The sequence below is a fragment of the Dreissena polymorpha genome, chromosome 15 (assembly GCF_020536995.1).
Source record: "Dreissena polymorpha isolate Duluth1 chromosome 15, UMN_Dpol_1.0, whole genome shotgun sequence".
In the NCBI taxonomy this organism is placed as follows: Eukaryota; Metazoa; Mollusca; class Bivalvia; order Myida; family Dreissenidae; genus Dreissena; species Dreissena polymorpha.
This window is the reverse complement of record NC_068369.1, coordinates 46,384,687-46,404,183: the sequence shown is the minus strand read 5'-3', so window position 1 is coordinate 46,404,183 and position 19,497 is coordinate 46,384,687. Positions and strand designations below refer to the sequence as shown.

The 19,497-nt window shown below is 33.7% G+C and overlaps 2 protein-coding genes across 7 annotated transcripts in view; one reads left to right on the top strand and one right to left on the bottom strand.

The window, feature by feature from the left end:
• LOC127859724 (uncharacterized) overlaps positions 1-19,497 on the top strand; it is a 316,758-nt gene that overhangs the window by 47,499 nt on the left and 249,762 nt on the right. The window lies entirely within an intron of this gene.
• LOC127861032 (putative nuclease HARBI1) lies at positions 14,973-18,410 on the bottom strand. 6 transcript variants are annotated; one of them, XR_008040035.1, is made up of 4 exons: positions 17,943-18,410; positions 17,228-17,367; positions 15,902-16,096; positions 15,477-15,553 (listed from the first exon to the last, which is right to left on the bottom strand). XR_008040035.1 is itself a non-coding variant. In XM_052399393.1 (3 exons), exons 1-3 carry the CDS (start codon positions 17,392-17,394, stop codon positions 15,448-15,450), a joined length of 468 nt encoding a protein of 155 aa, XP_052255353.1. In that variant the 5' UTR covers positions 17,395-17,478; the 3' UTR covers positions 14,973-15,447. The 6 variants fall into 6 exon arrangements, 1 of the variants encoding a protein (XP_052255353.1); XR_008040033.1 differs by lacking the exon at positions 17,943-18,410 and adding an exon at positions 17,763-17,846; XR_008040036.1 differs by lacking the exon at positions 17,943-18,410 and adding an exon at positions 17,789-17,839.

Sequence of the window (19,497 nt, the reverse complement as noted above, 5' to 3'; positions counted from 1 at the left end):
ATAGCAAATATTGAGTCTTATAATAATATATTTTAGATATAAATTAAGTGGGTTTTTTTTCCGAAAGTCAACATTTAATCTAAAATAAAGCCCATAATAATTAATTAGATGTAAAAGTGGCATACACTTTCTATGATATGCGAACGCTTTTATAATAATAGTTCGCTTTTGGTTTCGTTACTATTGAGTTCACTCGACAAGAGATTTTAATCCATATGTATTATTTTGCTTTATATTTGATGTGATTTTTATTATCCCATAATTATTTACTTCGCTTTAAAAAAAAAACATTGCATATTTGTATAATATAAATGGTTTACTTAAAGTGTTTATTGGAACACGAGAGGTCGTTAAGATTTATTAACTGTAATACTAGCTCACTTCATCATCGTTTGTTTTATTATTCTGACCAGTGTAAATGATTTGTTCTAAAACATATGTGTACATTAAACAATACTTCTAATATTAATAAAGACGAAACAATTATGTTGACAGAAATATAATACTATGTCAGACGTTCTGGTAAATTCGAGATTTCTTTCTAATTAAAGTTTTAAATGCAGTTTCCTGTAGTTATAATGCATGAAACCAAAGTTATTTGTAATCACGCCCGTGCCATTGTTCATTTGCTTTAAACAAAATAAGTACAAACCATTCATTGTATGGAGTAGCTCTTGCGTCAAGATTGGTCAAATATGAAAAATGATACTTGAAACAGTGTGTGAGGTAGAAGAAATACGCTTGACTGCCTGTTTATATTATCAAAGCGCTAAAGGCACTGTAGGTGTTCGCTGTTGTATAAGTTTAGACGCAACTCAGTTTAAAAAATTATGTTATAGCTTTTTATATTGAAAGTTTTAAATGAACACAAACCATTCAAATTTATAAAGAGTGTGTCTTAAAGCACAGGTCCAGATGTTTGTTTTTTAAAATCATTAATAAAAAATATAATTTAAGCTTCATTTTGGAAAAACAGGGCATCCCAATACCAGGGACTCTCTTTGAACGAAAAACATTATAAAATCAGAAATGTCGTCCTTGATTAGCTTGTGCGCATTGCACGGGCTAATCAGTATGCACAGGCTAATCTTATTTTACAAGCATTAAACCCCGTTTTCCCTTAAAGCAGCCAATATGTACAGATTTCAATTATAAACACTAGACTGGCCAATCTCGTCTTAAAGCTGTTAAACACTATTAGTCATATACACCGACTGCAGTGTAACAGTGGTGAACTATAAACAGGCAAATGTGGTGGTTATCTTTCTCAGAAGACGCTCATAGCATTTGTCGTCTGCTGCAACAAGCAGTGGTTGTCTTTCCATAGCGTAGCTAAGGCTTCGAAGCACATATTGATTTGCAAAATATGCTCTGTAACATTAGTGTGAGCTAACGCTAATGCGGCGAAACTGTACATTTTCTTATACTGGTATAATGTGTACATATTCGCATGTAATGACAAGGAAGTCTTCCTTATGTAGTGATACAAACCGTCGTATTTATTAACGTGTCAATGAATCTGACAACACATCGCATCTGCCTACGTAAATAACAGCTTAAGGGGGTTCTTAAAACAAAAATGTACGCATTGATGGTGTATACAACAGACATAACAGCTTTAACGGGCATATCGACGACATTTTCTTCAAGTATCACAAACTATTTACTTATTCAAGCAGGTGTGTATCCCGTTATGATATAGACAATATGAAAAATACAAAACACATATACATGATTTCAATGCTGCTTTCGATTGGATTCATTGACAAACAGTCTTTAATTTAAAGCTTACTACAATATCGATAAAGAACATGCATATAGAGGCATTTCATGTACATTCATTTCATAAAGACTTTACTTCTTAAAGGGGCCTTTTCACAGATTTTGGCATTTTTTAACTTATTCATTAAATGCTTTATATCGATAAATGTAAACATTGGATCGTAAAAGCTCCAGTAAAAAATCAAGAATAAAATTAAAAAAAGGAAAAGAACATTGCCCGGACCAGGTTTCGAACCAGTGACCCCTGGAGTCCTGCCAGAGTCCTGAAGTAAAAACGCTTTAGCCAACTGAGCTATTCCGCCGATTACACACATGAGACGTATTTTATACCTTATATAGGCAATCTTCGTAGTTTCACAAAATTTAACGACAAAAACAGAACTCTCCAAATTATTCAATCGTTTCGCGTTGCAACGCTTTATAATTTTTAGGTTTTAAAATCGTCAAAAGATGCATATAATGGCTATATTAGACCATGGTAAATGTTCAGTATTACTGTTTCCTCACAAATATCATAACTAAAACGAAAATTTGCGAATCTGAAACAACTTTTTTCAATTTTGTCAATTTACCAAAGCGTGAAAAGATCCCTTTAAACTTGTTTGCATGCTGCATATTTAATGAAAGACAAGCCTGTCAATCAGTGATTTGTTTGCTCAATTCAAACACTTACGTGTGTTTCTTTGTTTACTTAAAGTAATGCAACTGAATCAATACAAATTGCTTGCCAGTTTACTCGTTTTAGGATTTTTTTTTCGTATTGTAAAATGACTAGGCTTGTGCATGTAAAGTAACTTTTTGAATGCAATATATTTAATGTCGACTACAAAAGCATCAACATATTTGATATTAAACCACAGCAAATTGGTGAAATATTAGTCGGATTTGCCGTATATTAAAACATCTGTCGTTTGTATTGCTTTCTCACCCGATTATTTTTACCGAGGAGCGGTTTTTAATTTCAGTTTAGGGGATATTTTGTGCAACTTAGAATGCTATTTTGTATTTATATATTAAATGTAAAAAGGGGCAGCATTACGCTGTTCGATCGTGTTGTGAAGGAGAATGTTATTTCTCCTGTGGTTGTTCTAAATAAGCATATTTTTTCAGATTTATTACGCCCCGCGGTCACTTCTGTGTTACCATGTTTTTTGTACAAATGTGTTCAACATATCAAAATAGGACATTTTAGGTGCGGTTAAGATCCAATAAAAACTTGAAACACAAACAAACGCTCGTGGTATATTATAAATGGTCTGGGAAACTTATGTGGTGCTACTAAACTGGACGTAGATACATTGTGCGGTGTGTCGGCTATGATTGTTGACGATAGTCAGTTCCGAACTTTAATCTGCACTGAGTTTTTAATCTATGTGTGACTCGAGCAAAAAACTTTGGCACACGTCGTGTTTAGTTCTTGATAGCTACCAAATACATTTAGGAACAGACACTGCTACAATTGATTTTATTAACAGGTCATTATTGGCAGTGACCGAAAATTCATTGCCCGGAGCTCGGGTGCTACCGAATTTTTTCATCGGGCTTCTTATTTTGATAGCATATACAGCTTTGGGTGTGTTAGGCAGACATGTTTAAGCGTGTTCCTGGTGATTATATGTGCACGTATCATCTTCAAGCGCAAACAAATCGTCTTAATCATGTTGTCCAGGAAATGCCCTTGTTAAAGCTGATCTAATATTAAAGGGCGAGAATTTCTTATTTGTGCTCATACGAACTTGCTGCAATATTATTTTTTGTTATAGACTAGGTTATTTTCGACATGTCTATATGAAGGCTTTAATCAAATATAATTAGATACCAAGATAATATACTTCCGCTTGAACGTGTAAAATATCAGTATAGAAAAATAGATCGAGCACGCCAATTTACTTTAGTATATGAGAATATGGACTATTTTGAACGCGAATACCATGAAATAATATACTTTCTTGACATCAAATACCTTGAATATCTTTGCTTACTTGAATGCAAATACTATGAGAAGACAGAATCTATTGAACGTAAATATACCACGAATATTATAGAATTGTTTGAAAGACAATGCCATTTAAATCTATCAAAGTTTGAACTACACATTATGAAAATATAGACTCTATTGGGCGTAAATGCAATGGACATAACATACGTTTTAAATAACAACTAGCGTAAGTATCTGTACTTGCTTGAATATAGAAACAATGATATTTTAGACTCTGAAGACCTTAAGCTCAATATACTTTTTTGAAAGTCAATAACATGAACAATAATACTTGCTCGACTGTGAATACCATGATTCTATAAAATCATTTGAACGTGAATAACATAGACTCGCTGAACTTCTATGCTTAATTATGCTAAAGCGTAAATAAATTTCGATGTGAACTTAAACATGTTAGCTTTATTCTTTCTATTTTTTCATAGCGTACCATATAATATTCGTACACTCATTTATGTAATTTTTATAGAGACTTTGATGGTAAGCGATAGGTCATATGAATATAATACAATAGCTTCGTCGTAAAGTAGTGTGTACATATATTCTTGTTTTGCGTACCACCTGCAGATTGTACGTATCATTTTACCTTTGCGTATGGTGAATGTATTCATGTTTCACAATTTTGATCAGCATGTCACAACGGGAGCTAATAAAATATGCAAATTGCTAGATATATCTGTAATAATCGATGTCCTGCCAACTTAATTAAACAGACAGAAAGTATTATTGTGATGACAAATACAGTTGCAAGACTTATATGGTTGGCTAAAAATGAAATTGAGGGTCCGAAATGACGGGTCGGCAACTTTCTCGAAAAGTGGTTTGCAGAACAATTTTGTATCAAAGTAAATATACATACTTAACAAGTCGTAGAATTGAATTCGTCGGTCGTCAATATTCAGTCAACGATCAATCGAAGTTTAGTTTACTTTTGATTGGATAAAACGACTGCACGGACAAAACAGCAACATTTGTTTGATCAGGAAATAAGAAATGCTATTTTATCATTGTTTTGTGTTTCTTTTTAAGAGGCATGTATTAATGTTGGTGTCACAGATTAAAATGCTTAAGACGACAGGAAATTCCGGTAATCGAACGCTAATCTATTGAGTAAATATTCGTTTGATCATTCTTTTTAAATTCCGTTAATTTTGCCACCATAGTCCGCATCCGATACCTTCTATATGAACTTGCTTTGTCATTTTATAACAGCTAGCATAACTTAGTTCTTATAATATATTACAAAGGAGAATAGTTCTAGAACAATGACCCAATATCGATAACCTCTACTTATGTAAATGATCTTAATTTAGATAAATAGCCGCAAAGCAATCGCCAATTGGGCGCCAACAAAGCATACCTTTAGTCGCCAGTAGTATATGGTTCATGTTGGTTTAAAATCAATCGAAGTTCTGATTGCCGATCTTTCGACCATCAGTATGTCACTGAGATTCCTTGCGTTATATGAGTTCCGGTCGACATATCATGTTGGTTGTCTCTACAATTGTTAGGTTTGTTCTGCAAATATCTCGTTTGTTTGCGACTTAGCTCATTGTGTAACCTTAACGTTTTTTGTCCTATTGTACTTCATCGATTAATTGCTTATTAATATAATTCAACGAGATATGTTCTAAAGTAGATAATGTCAGACATTTATGATAAGTTTAACTTTAGTAACACCAGTACTGTCAGGTACCACTCTAAAATTCATGCATATAGTTTTTGGTATGAGTAAACACTTTCATTTTACATGTCCCTGCAATTATTGTTTGAAATACATTGTTAAAGCACCATACATATACTAATTATGCATGTCATTTTATATACGCGTTTCGGCAATAAGTCTGTATATTCCATCAACGGAATGAGTGCAGCTGGTTTTTTACGGAATAAAATCATCAGTTGCTGAATGTAAATATATTCAAGTCATATTGAAACATAATTAGATGCTATTGACATTGGTAATTCAGTTAGCGAACGAACTTATGTACTTATGTGTTTTATCTGCAAGCAACATCGTGTTTTCAATACTCTGAGACAATAAGTTCACGATAATACCAGAAATACAAATATATTAGTATTGCTTTAAAGTATTTCTTTTCGTTTTACTTACTTTATCGACGTGTTATGCACTTACTATGGTCTCATCGCTTCGTAGTATTTTGGAAACCAGCCTTCCAGCCCTATCTTGAATGTCGCTAAGTTTAATTATATGTTATACATATATATATATATATAATATATAATTAAACTAAGCGACATTCAAGATAGGGCTGGAAGGCTGGTCTTTGTCAAGAGTGTTATTGCGTGTTTAAATTGAATGATTACATTCTTATTTTCAATCTGTAGCACATTTTGTAAAAAGAATTCATTCAAACAAACTATTAACAAGTCCCATAAATGCTAATAATTGAAGAACTACACAAACAAGTGTAAATGTAACTAATATTTGATGAAATTAAGCCACGATTTAATAATAAATACATATATAAACCACGGCTATAATATTATTGTAATTATTGTACACATATGGTTACTATTTATGTGAATGCTTGGATATAAATGAACGCGTACCCAGCTACGTCAAAAAGTTCTGAATTCAGATTGGGGTATATGAGAAGTCATTTGCAAGCTAGGATACGTGATTTATTTCAACACATTAAGTCATGTGTACAGTTTACGAACAATGATACTAGATATTTTCCTTCTTCCTGTTTAAGAAACACGGTAAGCGATAAACTGTTAGTGAAACATCGTTCTTAATACAGGACAGTTATACCCGTTCGGTTAAAGCAGTATACTCGCTTACAAACATGCCTACATATGTTTACGGTCCTTAGCCAACAGTAGTTGTATGGCAGGTATGAATTCAAACTTCCTTAAATAAAATATTTGTATCACATATACATGAACATTGAAATGATTTCATTTGTAATTAAATTAATAAGATAAGAGTGAATGATATATGTTGAAGTAATTTTGTTAACAGTTAAAATACACAACCAATCCATGTCGATGTCTTTTAAACTGAAATATCACTTAACCAATGGTGCGACAAAATTTCGGTGAAGTAGTTGAAACACGATCGTTTAATCTCTTAACGCGAAAACGTTAGGAGCGGGCCTAGCGTCATTCATTTGTTGAAATGGCATCTATAAGTTACAAAACTACGGTGGCAATAAGGTGACATCACCGCTCAAAAAAAAAATTCGGGAAAACACAAGTTATATTTTCCCATCGCCAAAAAAACAGTTAACTCGGGGAAACACAAAATAAGTCTGTTTTTAGGAGTTATTTTTTTGGCGACGGGAAAACAAAAGTTCTGTTTTCACGTCTTTTTTTTTGGAGCGGAAAACACAAGTTCTGTTTTCCCGTCTCTTATTTTTTGGAGAGTTGAAAATACAATCGCTTTATTGTGCGCACAAGATAATCGGCCAATCACAGACTACTACTACTACTACTACTACTACTACTACTACTTCTATTACTACTACTACTACTACTACAACTACTACTACTACTACTACTACTACTACTACTACTACTACTACTACTACTACTACTACTACTACTACTACTACTACTACTACTACTACTACTACTACTACTTCTACTTCTACTACAATACTACTACTACTACTACTACTACTACTACTACTACAACAACTACTACTACCACTACTACTACTACTCCTACTACTTCTTCTAGTACTACTACTACTTCTACTACTACTACTACTACTATTACTACTACTACTACTACTACTACTGCTGCTGTTTATTACTACTACTTCTACTACTATCGCTACTGCTACTAATACTACTTATACTACTACAACTAATACTGCTGCTGGTGTTGTTCCTGCTGCTGTGACTACTACTACTACTACTACTACTACTACTACTACTACTACCTCTACTACAACTACTACTACTATTACTACTTCTACTACTACTACTACTACTACTACTACTACTACTACTACTTGTACTTCTACTACTACTACTACTACTACTACTACTACTACTACTACTACGACTACTACTACTTCTACTATTACTACTACTACTACTACTACTACTACTACTACTACTACTACTTCTACTACTACTACTACTACTACTACTACTACTACTACTACTACTACTACTACTACTACTACTACCTCTACTACAACTACTACTACTATTACTACTTCTACTACTACTACTACTACTACTACTACTACTACTACTACTACTACTACTTCTACTACTACTACTACTACTACTACTACTACTACTACGACTACTACTACTTCTACTATTACTACTACTACTACTACTACTACTACTACTACTACTACTACTACTACTACTACTACTACTACTACTACTACTACTACTACTACTACTACAACTACTACTACTACTACTACTACTACTACTACTACTGCTACTACTACTACTACTACAACAACAACTACTACTACTACTACTACTACTACTACTACTACTACTACTACTACTTCTACTACTACTACTACTACTACTACTATTACTACTCCTACTACTACTTCTACTACTACTTCTACTACTATTATTACTACTACTACTACTTCTATCGCTACTGCTTCTGCTATTACTGCTCCTCCTCCTCCTACTAGTGCTACTGCTACTGCTGCTACTACTTCTACTACTTCAACAACAACAACAACAACTACTACTACTACTACTACTACTACTACTACTACTACTACTACTACTACTACTACTACTACTACTACTACTACTACTACTACTACTACTACTACTACTACTACTGCTGCTGCTGTTGTCCCTGCTTCTGCTGCTGCTACTTCTACTACTATTAAACTAAAGCTGACTACACGTAGCATGTTTTTAAAGAGAGTGAATCAATAATTTATTTTATCGCTAAATAGTAGACACAACTTTTCTCCTCAAACGTCCGATATAGCTGATAAAAAACCCATGATTTAATAATTTTTCTTTAGATGAACTAATCTTGATCGTGTTTAATTTGTAAGAATACTATGTAACACGATATAATGCTGCAGGTACATGTAAACATTTTCGGTCACGTAACTATGTCATTGCATATACTGTGCGTAGGCCTGGGCACACAGTTTTAATGGAAGTTTGTCAACGAAACTACCAATACATTGACTGCATCGTATATATATATATATAATACTAATATATTAAAAATCATACAGACAAGTAACAAACAACAACAACCTTACTATCCTCAGTCCATTCGTAGTACTAGAATTAATATATCGTTCCATGTCAGTTGGATATTTATATGTCTATAATTCTATTGTGATATTTTCTTTAATCTAATATGAAAAGTAAAGAAAATTGTTCGCTAAAGACTAAGACCTTTACGTTAGAAGGCACATCACTAACGAGCTTTACCATACACTACGTTTATTTGCTATATCTATAAAGCATGTCGAAAAAAACAAGAACATGAATAATGTTTTTTTAGAAGAAATAGTGCATACGTCTAGCCGTTTGTGTAGGTTCCTTCGTTACTATACATCTGACAAAGTCTGTTTTCAATTCTATTAAGGACGTTAGCTACTGGACCCATTCGTATACATCTTAACGGTGTATTTAGACTTGAATCCTGTATTAAACGACTGACATACATGTATATCAGCGTTATATTTGTTAAGTGTAATTATTAATAATAATAGCAATAGTAATAACAACACAAGACTTGAATTTTGACATTTCCTTAAATAAACACTACTGTCGTTGAAATACCTATTATCCACTACTGAATGGGAAGCAAATCGGATATCGACGTTACTGGTCAGTACTATATTAATGACTATGTTTGTACCTCCCGCGCGCGCTCAGAAATAGGAACAATCAACATCGCTCGAGTTCCGAATTAAATCTATCGAAGTAACGTTTAGGAAAGTTCATATTTTAATCATATCCACATTCAAGGAAGTATATTATTCTATTATATAATGGTTCTTTTGTTTAAAAGAGTGAATATTTTCATAGAAAACGCATACTTTAGTTTGCGAATTTCGGTTTTGCAAAGTTTTTCCGGTGGGCGCTCTGCTTGAGTTTGAATACAATGAGAATATAGCCGTTATCGAAAGTGAATACTATCAGCATAACAAAAGTGAATACTATCAGCATTTCAACCATTATCATGAAACTATATAGATGATTTAATGTGAATTCAATGAGAATATGGACTCATTAAAACGTAAATTCTCCATGGTTACAATAAGCTTCAAATCAAATACCATGACCCTATTTACTTGAAAGGAATGTAAATACTATGATAATATGGACTCAATCGAACCATGAGCATACCATACGTTCTTGAAAGTCAATTACATTGACATCCAAATATTGCTTGAATATAAATTCTGTGAATATATTGACTGCCTTAAATGTAAAGACCATAGAAATAAAGGCACGCGTTAAAGCATCACTAAATCTAGATGGTATTTGAGTGTTTATGTTACGTATTAGTTTAATTCGTTCTCTGTGTTTCGTTGACGCCATATCATTGTTTTTCTGTGAACTTATTTTTGTTCCATTCGTCAACATGTGCATATCTTCCCGCTTAAAAAAACATACACTGGCAATAACACAATTGAAAAGGGCATTTTGCTTCGTGTTGAATCTATGTTACCATACTAAATCTAGCGTTGAAATGTTGTTTTTGCTAGAAGTATGTGTGCTTTTGTTTTTAAATACGAACAAGTAATTTACCAAAAACTCATTTAAGGACGGGTCATTAAATATATATCCACCATACATCGGCCAGCCAGCCAGCCAGCTGCGGCCTTGAATACTTACAAACTCAATTTTACCCAATACGGCCAAACGCTCGAAAGTTGATAGCGTAAGGAGTTATATTTACACGGCGTCTGTAAAATAAACTTCAGTTTGAAGAGAAATGTGGCGGAGCGGGATTCAGTTATTTGATTAAAGGCTTTCATTAATACGCGTGCGCATCCAATGAAAAACAAACGGACAAAAAGATATGGAGTTGATGAGTGAAAATAGTGTAGAATCAGAAAAACTTCTGCAAAAAGGAGATTTCAAACGCTCTAAAAAGTATATGTCAAGAGTAATGTTTTAATTCATCTATGACCAAGCGTTTTGGAAATACAGTGTGAACATTTGCAGTGTAGTCCCATAAATATTTTGCACTGTATTATAATTTGATAACATTAGGGAGTTATATTTTCTCGGCATTTTTAATATAAACTTCAGTTTATAGAGAAATGTGGATGATGTAGTTTCCGTTATATGACTACAGGCTTTCATTGATACGCGTGCGTATCCAATGAAAAAGCAAACGTACAAATAGATATGGCGTCGACGAGTGAAACTAGTGTAGAATTAAAAATACCTCCGTCACCCGCGATTCCAGAACGAGATGATACGGGACAAAGTTCAGAAACACAACTAACAACGTAAGTATCAGTATAGTATGTATATTTTGGCGAAATAATTAAAGGATACATTTTATTAATCAAAGTAAAGTTACTTTAATTTATGACGGTGCACACATATACGTAATGAACCAATAAACGTTCAAGTTTAGGCTTTGTGCGTGTTTTCGTGTATATCTTTGTTAATCCACTCAGTTAAAACTATTCCTTATATCGAATGATAAACTGATAGTTGAGAAAGTGTACCATAATAACGTGAGTACTGATAATTATGATGTCGCCATATACCTCTCGGAATGGATTGGTTCATTTCAAAATAGTATCACTATGGCCAGATATATGTGCTCTTAACAGTAAACTATTGCAAAATAAGATCACAATATTTAATGTTTTCGAAGATCGGGTTAATATTTTGCGAAACATATACAATTAGGCACGGCCGTTCATCACGTACGGAGCCACCTCTTTTTGGCGATGCATGAATAAATGAAACGATGCTACTTCCGAGGTGGCGCTAAGGACCGGATGTTTTGAACTTTCAAGGATAATTCTGCAGGGTGCATATATTTTATAAATTTTTAACATAGTTCGCATTATTTTTAAAATCAGACCATGTAGTGCGATTAAGCGAAAATGAATTCATCCACAATTGTTAAGAAACATACAATCACAATCAATTTGGAAACGTTGGGACCTGTATGCCATGTGGAGTTTTTGAAAGCAAATTGATGCTTATTGCCTGTGTGACGAGACAATGTTCACCAGATTGATACGCTAATGCCAGCAAACGATTGCGCTCAACATATACTAGTTGCTACATGCACACAAACATAGGCTTCTTGCGGATGTTATCGATAATTTTGCATTTTACCAATGCGGTGGCACTAAGGACAAGAGATGGCACGATTTATGAATCAGCACATGACTTTCATTTGATAAATCTTCAATATGTTGTGGCCTGACTGGTTACGTTGCTTGCAGTCAGGAAATAATTACTGACGAATAAAATGATAACGAACAAGGCCAGAAATAAATATTGATAAAGAGAAGATTGAAAAATCATGTTCAGCATAGGAAACATTTGTTCTCCGCTGCCAGTTTCTATATATGATAATGGGACTTCAGAAAGATTGTTGGATGATTAAGTTTGTTATTACGCCAGCATATCATCTTGTGGAAGAAAGAAAGGTTCAACTTTCGCTTCGGAAATAACAATTTCAAAGTTGAATTGCTAGATCATTGGCAGTCAGTCATGGCTGCACTAGACTTGTTTATAGTCACACTAGCAGCACTTGTTTAAATGTAGTGTAGTGCATGCCATGTGGTTGCCGCACTCTAAGCGGAATCGATTTATGCAATAAAAAGATATGTCATTTTCAAACCAAGAAAGAACTCGACACAAATCAAAAATCGACTGTTTTTGCAACTTTTTTCCGGCCGTTTCTTAGTGGAATGTAACCTTTTTCAGTGCAATGCTAAACTATAGTATCTTAGTTTATCATATTTCAGGGATTCAGTAGTAAACACCTATTCATACCTTACCACTATCTCCAAACGATAAAACCCGAACAACAGTTTAAAGTGTAAAACATGCCTTCAAGTGAATTATGATATCTTTAAGATGGTACAGCCCTACATGAAACGATTATTTAGTATACTGTAACCTTCAAACTCTCGATATAAAGAAGGGAGATCATTCGTGAATAAGTATGCCCTGAGGTGTACAGCGGTTATGACGCTTGCCTTTATAAAAGCCGCAATCGTTTGTTACACATCTTGTGTGGGAACGCGCGCGTCTATCTTGAACTGTGTACTGCTCTCATCAGTCAGGGGCATATCCATTTGTTGTACGCCTACTACAAGTACTTCAACTAGATTATATGTTTTAAAATTTCGCCTTTATAGTAGATAGGTATGGCGTTTAATAAACGTATATATAAAGCATTTAAATAACTAAATATACATTATATACCTTTTACATAAAACATGCTTATATTACATGTACTTAAACTAGATTATATGTTTTCTAATTTCGCTTTCGTAGTAAAAAACACACAATCTATGGGTATGGTGTTTAATAAACGTATATATATTAAGCATTGAAATAACATAATATACGTTATATACCCTTTACCTATTTATGCCTGTGTTCTATTCACGAACTAATATAATACACAACTCAGTTGCTATCCCTCCCAAAGCATTTCTCGATGCCGGAGTTTACTTCCGGTGCACGGTAAAGTACTTCGCAGGTCAATCGTCTCTCTATTGTTGTTTGCATATTGCATACATGTACAATTGTAAAAAGCCACTGATTCTTTATTGGAGATGGATTAGCAAACACGTATGGACAGGGAAGGTATCCCACGTGACAATTTTGCTAAAAAGGGGTTCTGGCGCCGCCCGTCGCTTCAGGTGAGTTTTCTTGGTATTTTATTGTATAATACTTAATGAAATACAGAATGCTATGTATAAGAGCCGTGCCATATGAAAAACACATGATCGGCGACACCTTATGTTGCTGATAAATGCCCATCTTGCTCAGAAAATGAAACCGCGTGTCTGAGTAACAGAAAATATTGCCGATAAACAGGGGTCACAGAGCATTATTTTTTCAAAATACATGTATATCTGATTGTTCAAGACAGACTCATGTTCAGTTTTGTGACACCTGGGGCAGGGTAAAATTTGAGCCCAGGGGAATAATTGAACAAATTTGGTTGAGGACCATTAGATGTCACTACATACTAAATTTAGTAGCCCTAGACTATATAATTATGAACAAGAAGTTTTTTTTTTAAGTTTGCACAAAATAGGCCTTATTTAAGCATATGTTCATTTTTGTGACCCCCAGGGCAGGGTCAAATTTGAACCCAGAGGCATAATTTGAAAAAACTTGGTAGAGAATATTAAATGTCACTACATACCAAATTTGGTAGCCATAGGCTCTATAATTATGAACAAGAAGATTTTTAAAGTTTGCACAAAATAGGCCTTATTTAACCGTATGTTAATTTTTGTGATCCCCGGTGCAGTGTCAAAATTGACCACAGGGGCATAATTTGAACAAACAAAGTAGAGAACTATTAAATAGCACTACATACCAAATGTGGTAGCACTAGGCCCAAATTGTTATGGACAAGAAGATTTTTAAATTTCGCACAAAATAGGCTTTATATAAGCATATGTTCAATAAATGACCCCCGGGGCGGGGTCAAATTTGACCCCAGGGACATAATTTGAACAAATTTGAAAGAGGTTAACCCCAGGAACATTTGCGATAAATTTTATCACAATTGGTTTTGTAGTTTAGGAGAAGATGTTTAAAGAAAATGTTAAAATCATGCACGCCCGACGGACACAGGACCATGACATTAGCCCCCCCTGGCCTCTGGCCAGTGGAGCTTAAAAATAAATATACAAATCGTTTTCAGTACTGCAATTTAAAAACAGTATCAGTTAATTATAGTTGTAGTATTTATGTATTTTTGGTTCTGTTGGTTGGATTTTACTTCATTTTTAACAACAATGTCCTATCACTGCGGTCAGATCCATTGGGCAGTTTTCCTCTGTAAGCATTTGACTGCTTGCACACCTTTAGCAATGGTGAGCCATTGATACTCAGACATGAGTGAGAGTATCATAGGTCACAACTTTCTTACAAGTTTTGGTATTTTCATCCTTTTAAATTATTAACAACACTTTTAATTATGGTAACTAAAATTTGATACATGAAGAATTATTTATTTTACCTTAAAGGGATCTTTTCACGCTTTGGTAAATTGACAAAATTGAAAAAAGTTGTTTCAGATTCGTAAGTTTTCGTTTTAGTTATGATATTTGTGAGGAAACAGTAATACTGAACATTAACCATGCTCTAATATAGCCATTATATGCATCTTTTGACGATTTTAAAACCTAAAAATTATAAAGCGTTGCAACGCGAAACGATTGAATAATTTGGACAGTTCTGTTTTTGTCGTTAAATTTTGTGAAACTACGAAGATTGCTTATATAAGGTATAAAATACGTCAAGAATGTGTACTCGGCGGAATAGCTCAGTAGGCTAAAGCGTTTTTACTTCAGGACTCTGGCAGGACTCCAGGGGTCACTGGTTCGAAACCTGCTCTGGGCAATGTTCTTTTCCTTTTTTTATTTTTTTTCTTGATTTTTTACTGGAGCTTTTATGATCCAATGTTTACATTTATCAATATAAAGCATTTAATGAATAAGTTAAAAAAATGCCAAAATCTGTGAAAAGGCCCCTTTAATTCTTGAATTTTCAAATACCGCTCCATCATGGGTAGAGCCCGGCCATTTCGCCACAACACTAATGAACCTGAAATGCATTATTTCTCAATTAATGGCCCACTTTTAAAGGGTAAGTTTTGGAACGAAAAATTAGCAGGAGTAATAACTTATAAGAGCTACATGAATCAGTGGAAAGCAATTTTGGCAAATTACCCCTGAGTTCAGGATATAAATGAAATTAACTCATACTTGATTATCATAATGAAGTAATGGTTGTAGCACTAGAACATTTTGTAATATGTCAAACTAAAAACAAAATAGTTGAAGGGATTTAAGATATTTGTACTTTAAAATGTTAATGCATTTCACAACAAAATATAATCTATTAGTTTAATAAAAACTGAGTTGCTACATTAATTAAAGAGTGTATACATACTTCAAGCTTGTGTTTACAATCGCCTGGCAGTTGATGGCGTGGTAACCTTTTCGACAAACGTAGACTTCCTCATCTACAGTTGGAGTAGTGATTGGGATTAAGGTCCCATCCACTGCTCCAACAAGATTCGGAAGTCTACATTTGTTGTAAAATGCCCTCTTCTCTTTTACAACATCTTCTCTGTCGATTGGAAACCTGTTTTAGAAAAATTATATATATAAGAATATGTTTAAGCTGTGATGTGTATAAAATAATAACCATTTTACCATTAATTTTACTTTTTTAACAAAAACAATAACATAACCCAATATACCAATATATAGAAATACACCTCTGAGAAAGCGCTGTATTTGAGAAAAAAAATACCTTTTATATTTTATAGTAATGTATTTACATTTGTATTCACTTGCATCATACTTGTATCATAAAATGGTCATGATTATGATATTGATTTAAAAAAAAAAAACATAGTAAGAATTGTCAACTACAAGGCCACCATTTAATTTCAACATTTCAATTAATACTCATCAGCTGATAAATATATAACAAAATGGAGATATAAAATGTGAAATATTGCAGTAAAATTGTTCATTGCCACCTCCACATACCAGTCGTTATATGAGCAATTTGGTAAAGCTTTTGGAGTCTGGAGTTGCGTTTTCATATATAGGATTTCTAAGAAAGCTACATTTTTCTACTGTTGCAGACTATTAACTTTAAGAATTGTCTGTGCCAAGCCCGTGTTTAACATCAATAAGTAAAAATGGATTGTCTATTTGTAACAATACAATACAATACAAATTTTATTTCAAGTCGGTTTGTACATAACAAGTATAACATTAGCGATGTATCACTATTGACCGACATAATATAACAACAAACATATAACAAATATACAATTGAACATTACATGAAATTTACATTATATAAACAAACAGTATCGTCCTTGAGTTGAGATCAATTATAATAAATAAATAAATTAATTAACCTGAATACAATAAACGTGATTATTTTAACATGTTAAAAAGGAAAGAACTATGGCATGTGATATACAATTATAATATTTAGACAGTTAAGATCATAGCATTATTAAAAATAAATTAAAGATAAATTATAAGAATAAAAATTGTGCTGCAGTTGCTGATCTTGACCTTGGTTTATGAGCTGCTATAAAAAAAATAAAAAATAAGGTAAAAGTCTGACAATGAATATGGACACTAAAGTGTGACAGATAAAAAAAGAAAAACCGTAGACTTAAGATTGTCTGTTTGTAACTGTAAGTACAATAATATTATATCAAATCTATCTTACAGTTAAAGTATGTACCTAATATTGTCCAGGTTGTTGTTGACAGACTCCACAAAGTTATGCACAGTTCTGGACACGCTCGAGCGACTGATGCCATGGGTGTCGGCTAGTTCCGAATAGAATGCCCCTTTCGCAAGAAATCTTAGGCTGACGAGGATCTGCAGCAACAATGTTAAAACATTCATAAATAAAATTTGGTCACAGTACTTGAAATATCATTTACAATCAAAAGACCAATAACAAACAAAAAAAACGATCATGTTGGCCCTAGTAGCTTTAATCCACTGACTCCATTCTGCAGTTGAAAAGATCAGAAAAAAGGAAAACAATTATGATGATGAAAAATGTGTGAACAACTAATAAATTAATACAAACTACTAAAAATACCAGTTCAAACTTACTGTACATGTACGTGACCTAGATTGTATTTATTTCATATTGTTGGTTAACAAAGCCTTGAATTAATCCATAATTTGAATAAGTCTAATTACAACTCAATCGTTGTTCGATTTGCCTATTTATGCCTGCTTATCCAACGGTTATATTATCATACAATGTCATTTTAGTATCCGTGTTGACCTGTTGATATGAGAACAAATTAAGACCGGATGTAAGAAAACAGCACTCTGCTGTACTTGATAACGATCGTAATCCCCGTACTTAGTGTGTCAATTTCTCCCAGCAAATATACAGTAACAAATTAGCAAATTCATGTCGATTGCATTAATGTTACCTTGGTCTCTGGCGAAATTGTTTTTTCCGCCACGTTCGGATCTGGCAAGATCCTGCCCCAGAAGCTCCACTAGCTCCTGTGCGGTGGTTCTGTTTACCCGATACCGATTCACAAAGTCGATATCGCGAACCCCGCCTATCTCCAGACGGGGCCGGAACTCCCGCTCTGTCCTTCTCGCGTTATTTTCCATAAAAAAAAACAACACGTCGGCCATATTGAATTTTTTTTTACCGTCTGCGACTGGGTTTGTGTGATCGCATGTTTTAAGCAAAATATCGCAAAAAACAGGTGCTCTTGCGATGTGCGATTTTTGATGAAACGCAAAATAGCCTCATTATTGGCGATGTGCGAATATCGCAACTCAAATCGGCGATGCGATATTTGATGAAACGCAAATTGCGATGCGATAAGAAATGTGCGATATTTTGGCATTAAAGTTGCGATGCGATCGTTGATGAAACGGGGTCCTGGCTGATTATCATTGGTAAAGATAAAGGAAGCTCAGCTATAAATAGAATAGCATTTTCTGGGAAAAAGATTTAATACTATTTTGAAAACGTTAATTTTAAATCAGTTATATTCAATCCATTATATGTTTATAGATCAATGGAACAACTATGCATTTTCTGTATTGTATTTGACATGTGTCGTACTTCTGTTATTAAATTGCGAATGAAAACGTGTATAATTCACGTTTAACGCGATCATAGTGTAAAGAAAACGAATTATTTCGAACCTGCCATTTGTAAACGTTAAAGCGGGTATGACATATAAACCGTTTTGCGTGCTCTCTCATTTTGCAAATTTAATAAACTTTTCAAACAGAAATTACTGAGCCACATCAGTGCACACACTACGTTTGATAATTCATTCGTTTTTTATATTGTTTTCTGTTTTAAACACATATTAGGTCATATCGCGTAGATTTAGTTAACCTTACCATGTGTTCATGGGCGAACTCACGTACTCAAGTCGTTTTTTTCGTACCCATTTTTTTTCGTTACCAAATTTTTTTTCGTACCCATTTTTTTGGCATAATTTTTGTACCTAAAATTTTCGTACCCATTTTTGTTTCGTACCCAAAATGTTCGTACCCACATAAACAATTGTGGTGATGTAAATAAACTTAAATTGATGCTTTTATATCCATCCTCTTCGAAAACATCGTCACACCAGTTCTGTCAGTACTTTGATTATATGAGGATTCGTAGTATTGTATATCAAGTTAATGATGCAGATAAACTCAGACAGTAAAACAAGTATTTGTCTTATAGTACATTAAGATAGTTGTTTTTGCTTGCAGTTAAATCGTATGTTCTTGAGATAAGCAAACTGCTGCGGCTAACATGTTATTTATGACACGCTGTTGCATCGTCACGGTAGATGGTTGAGTGAAACAGCTAGAGACAGCTATGTTAAAGCTCTGTTCATGGTTTCGGGTTTCAATGTCGCTTGGATAATAAGTTAATAACCATAAATTTATTCTAAAATAAGTCAAATATTTTTTTATACAGCACTTAAAGGCAGCTTCTTTTAGTTCAGTCGGTAATAGCAA

Excerpts from the sequence above, each read along its gene's own strand:
- LOC127861032 (XM_052399393.1), bottom strand. The coding sequence starts at position 17,394 with ATGAATGTTTTAACATTGTTGCTGCAGATCCTCGTCAGCCTAAGATTT. Across the intron at positions 16,097-17,227 it reads AACAACCTGGACAATATTAG|GTTTCCAATCGACAGAGAAG; the intron begins GTACATACTTTA and ends TTTCTAAAACAG. Across the intron at positions 15,554-15,901 it reads ATTGTAAACACAAGCTTGAA|GTTCATTAGTGTTGTGGCGA; the intron begins GTATGTATACAC and ends AATGCATTTCAG.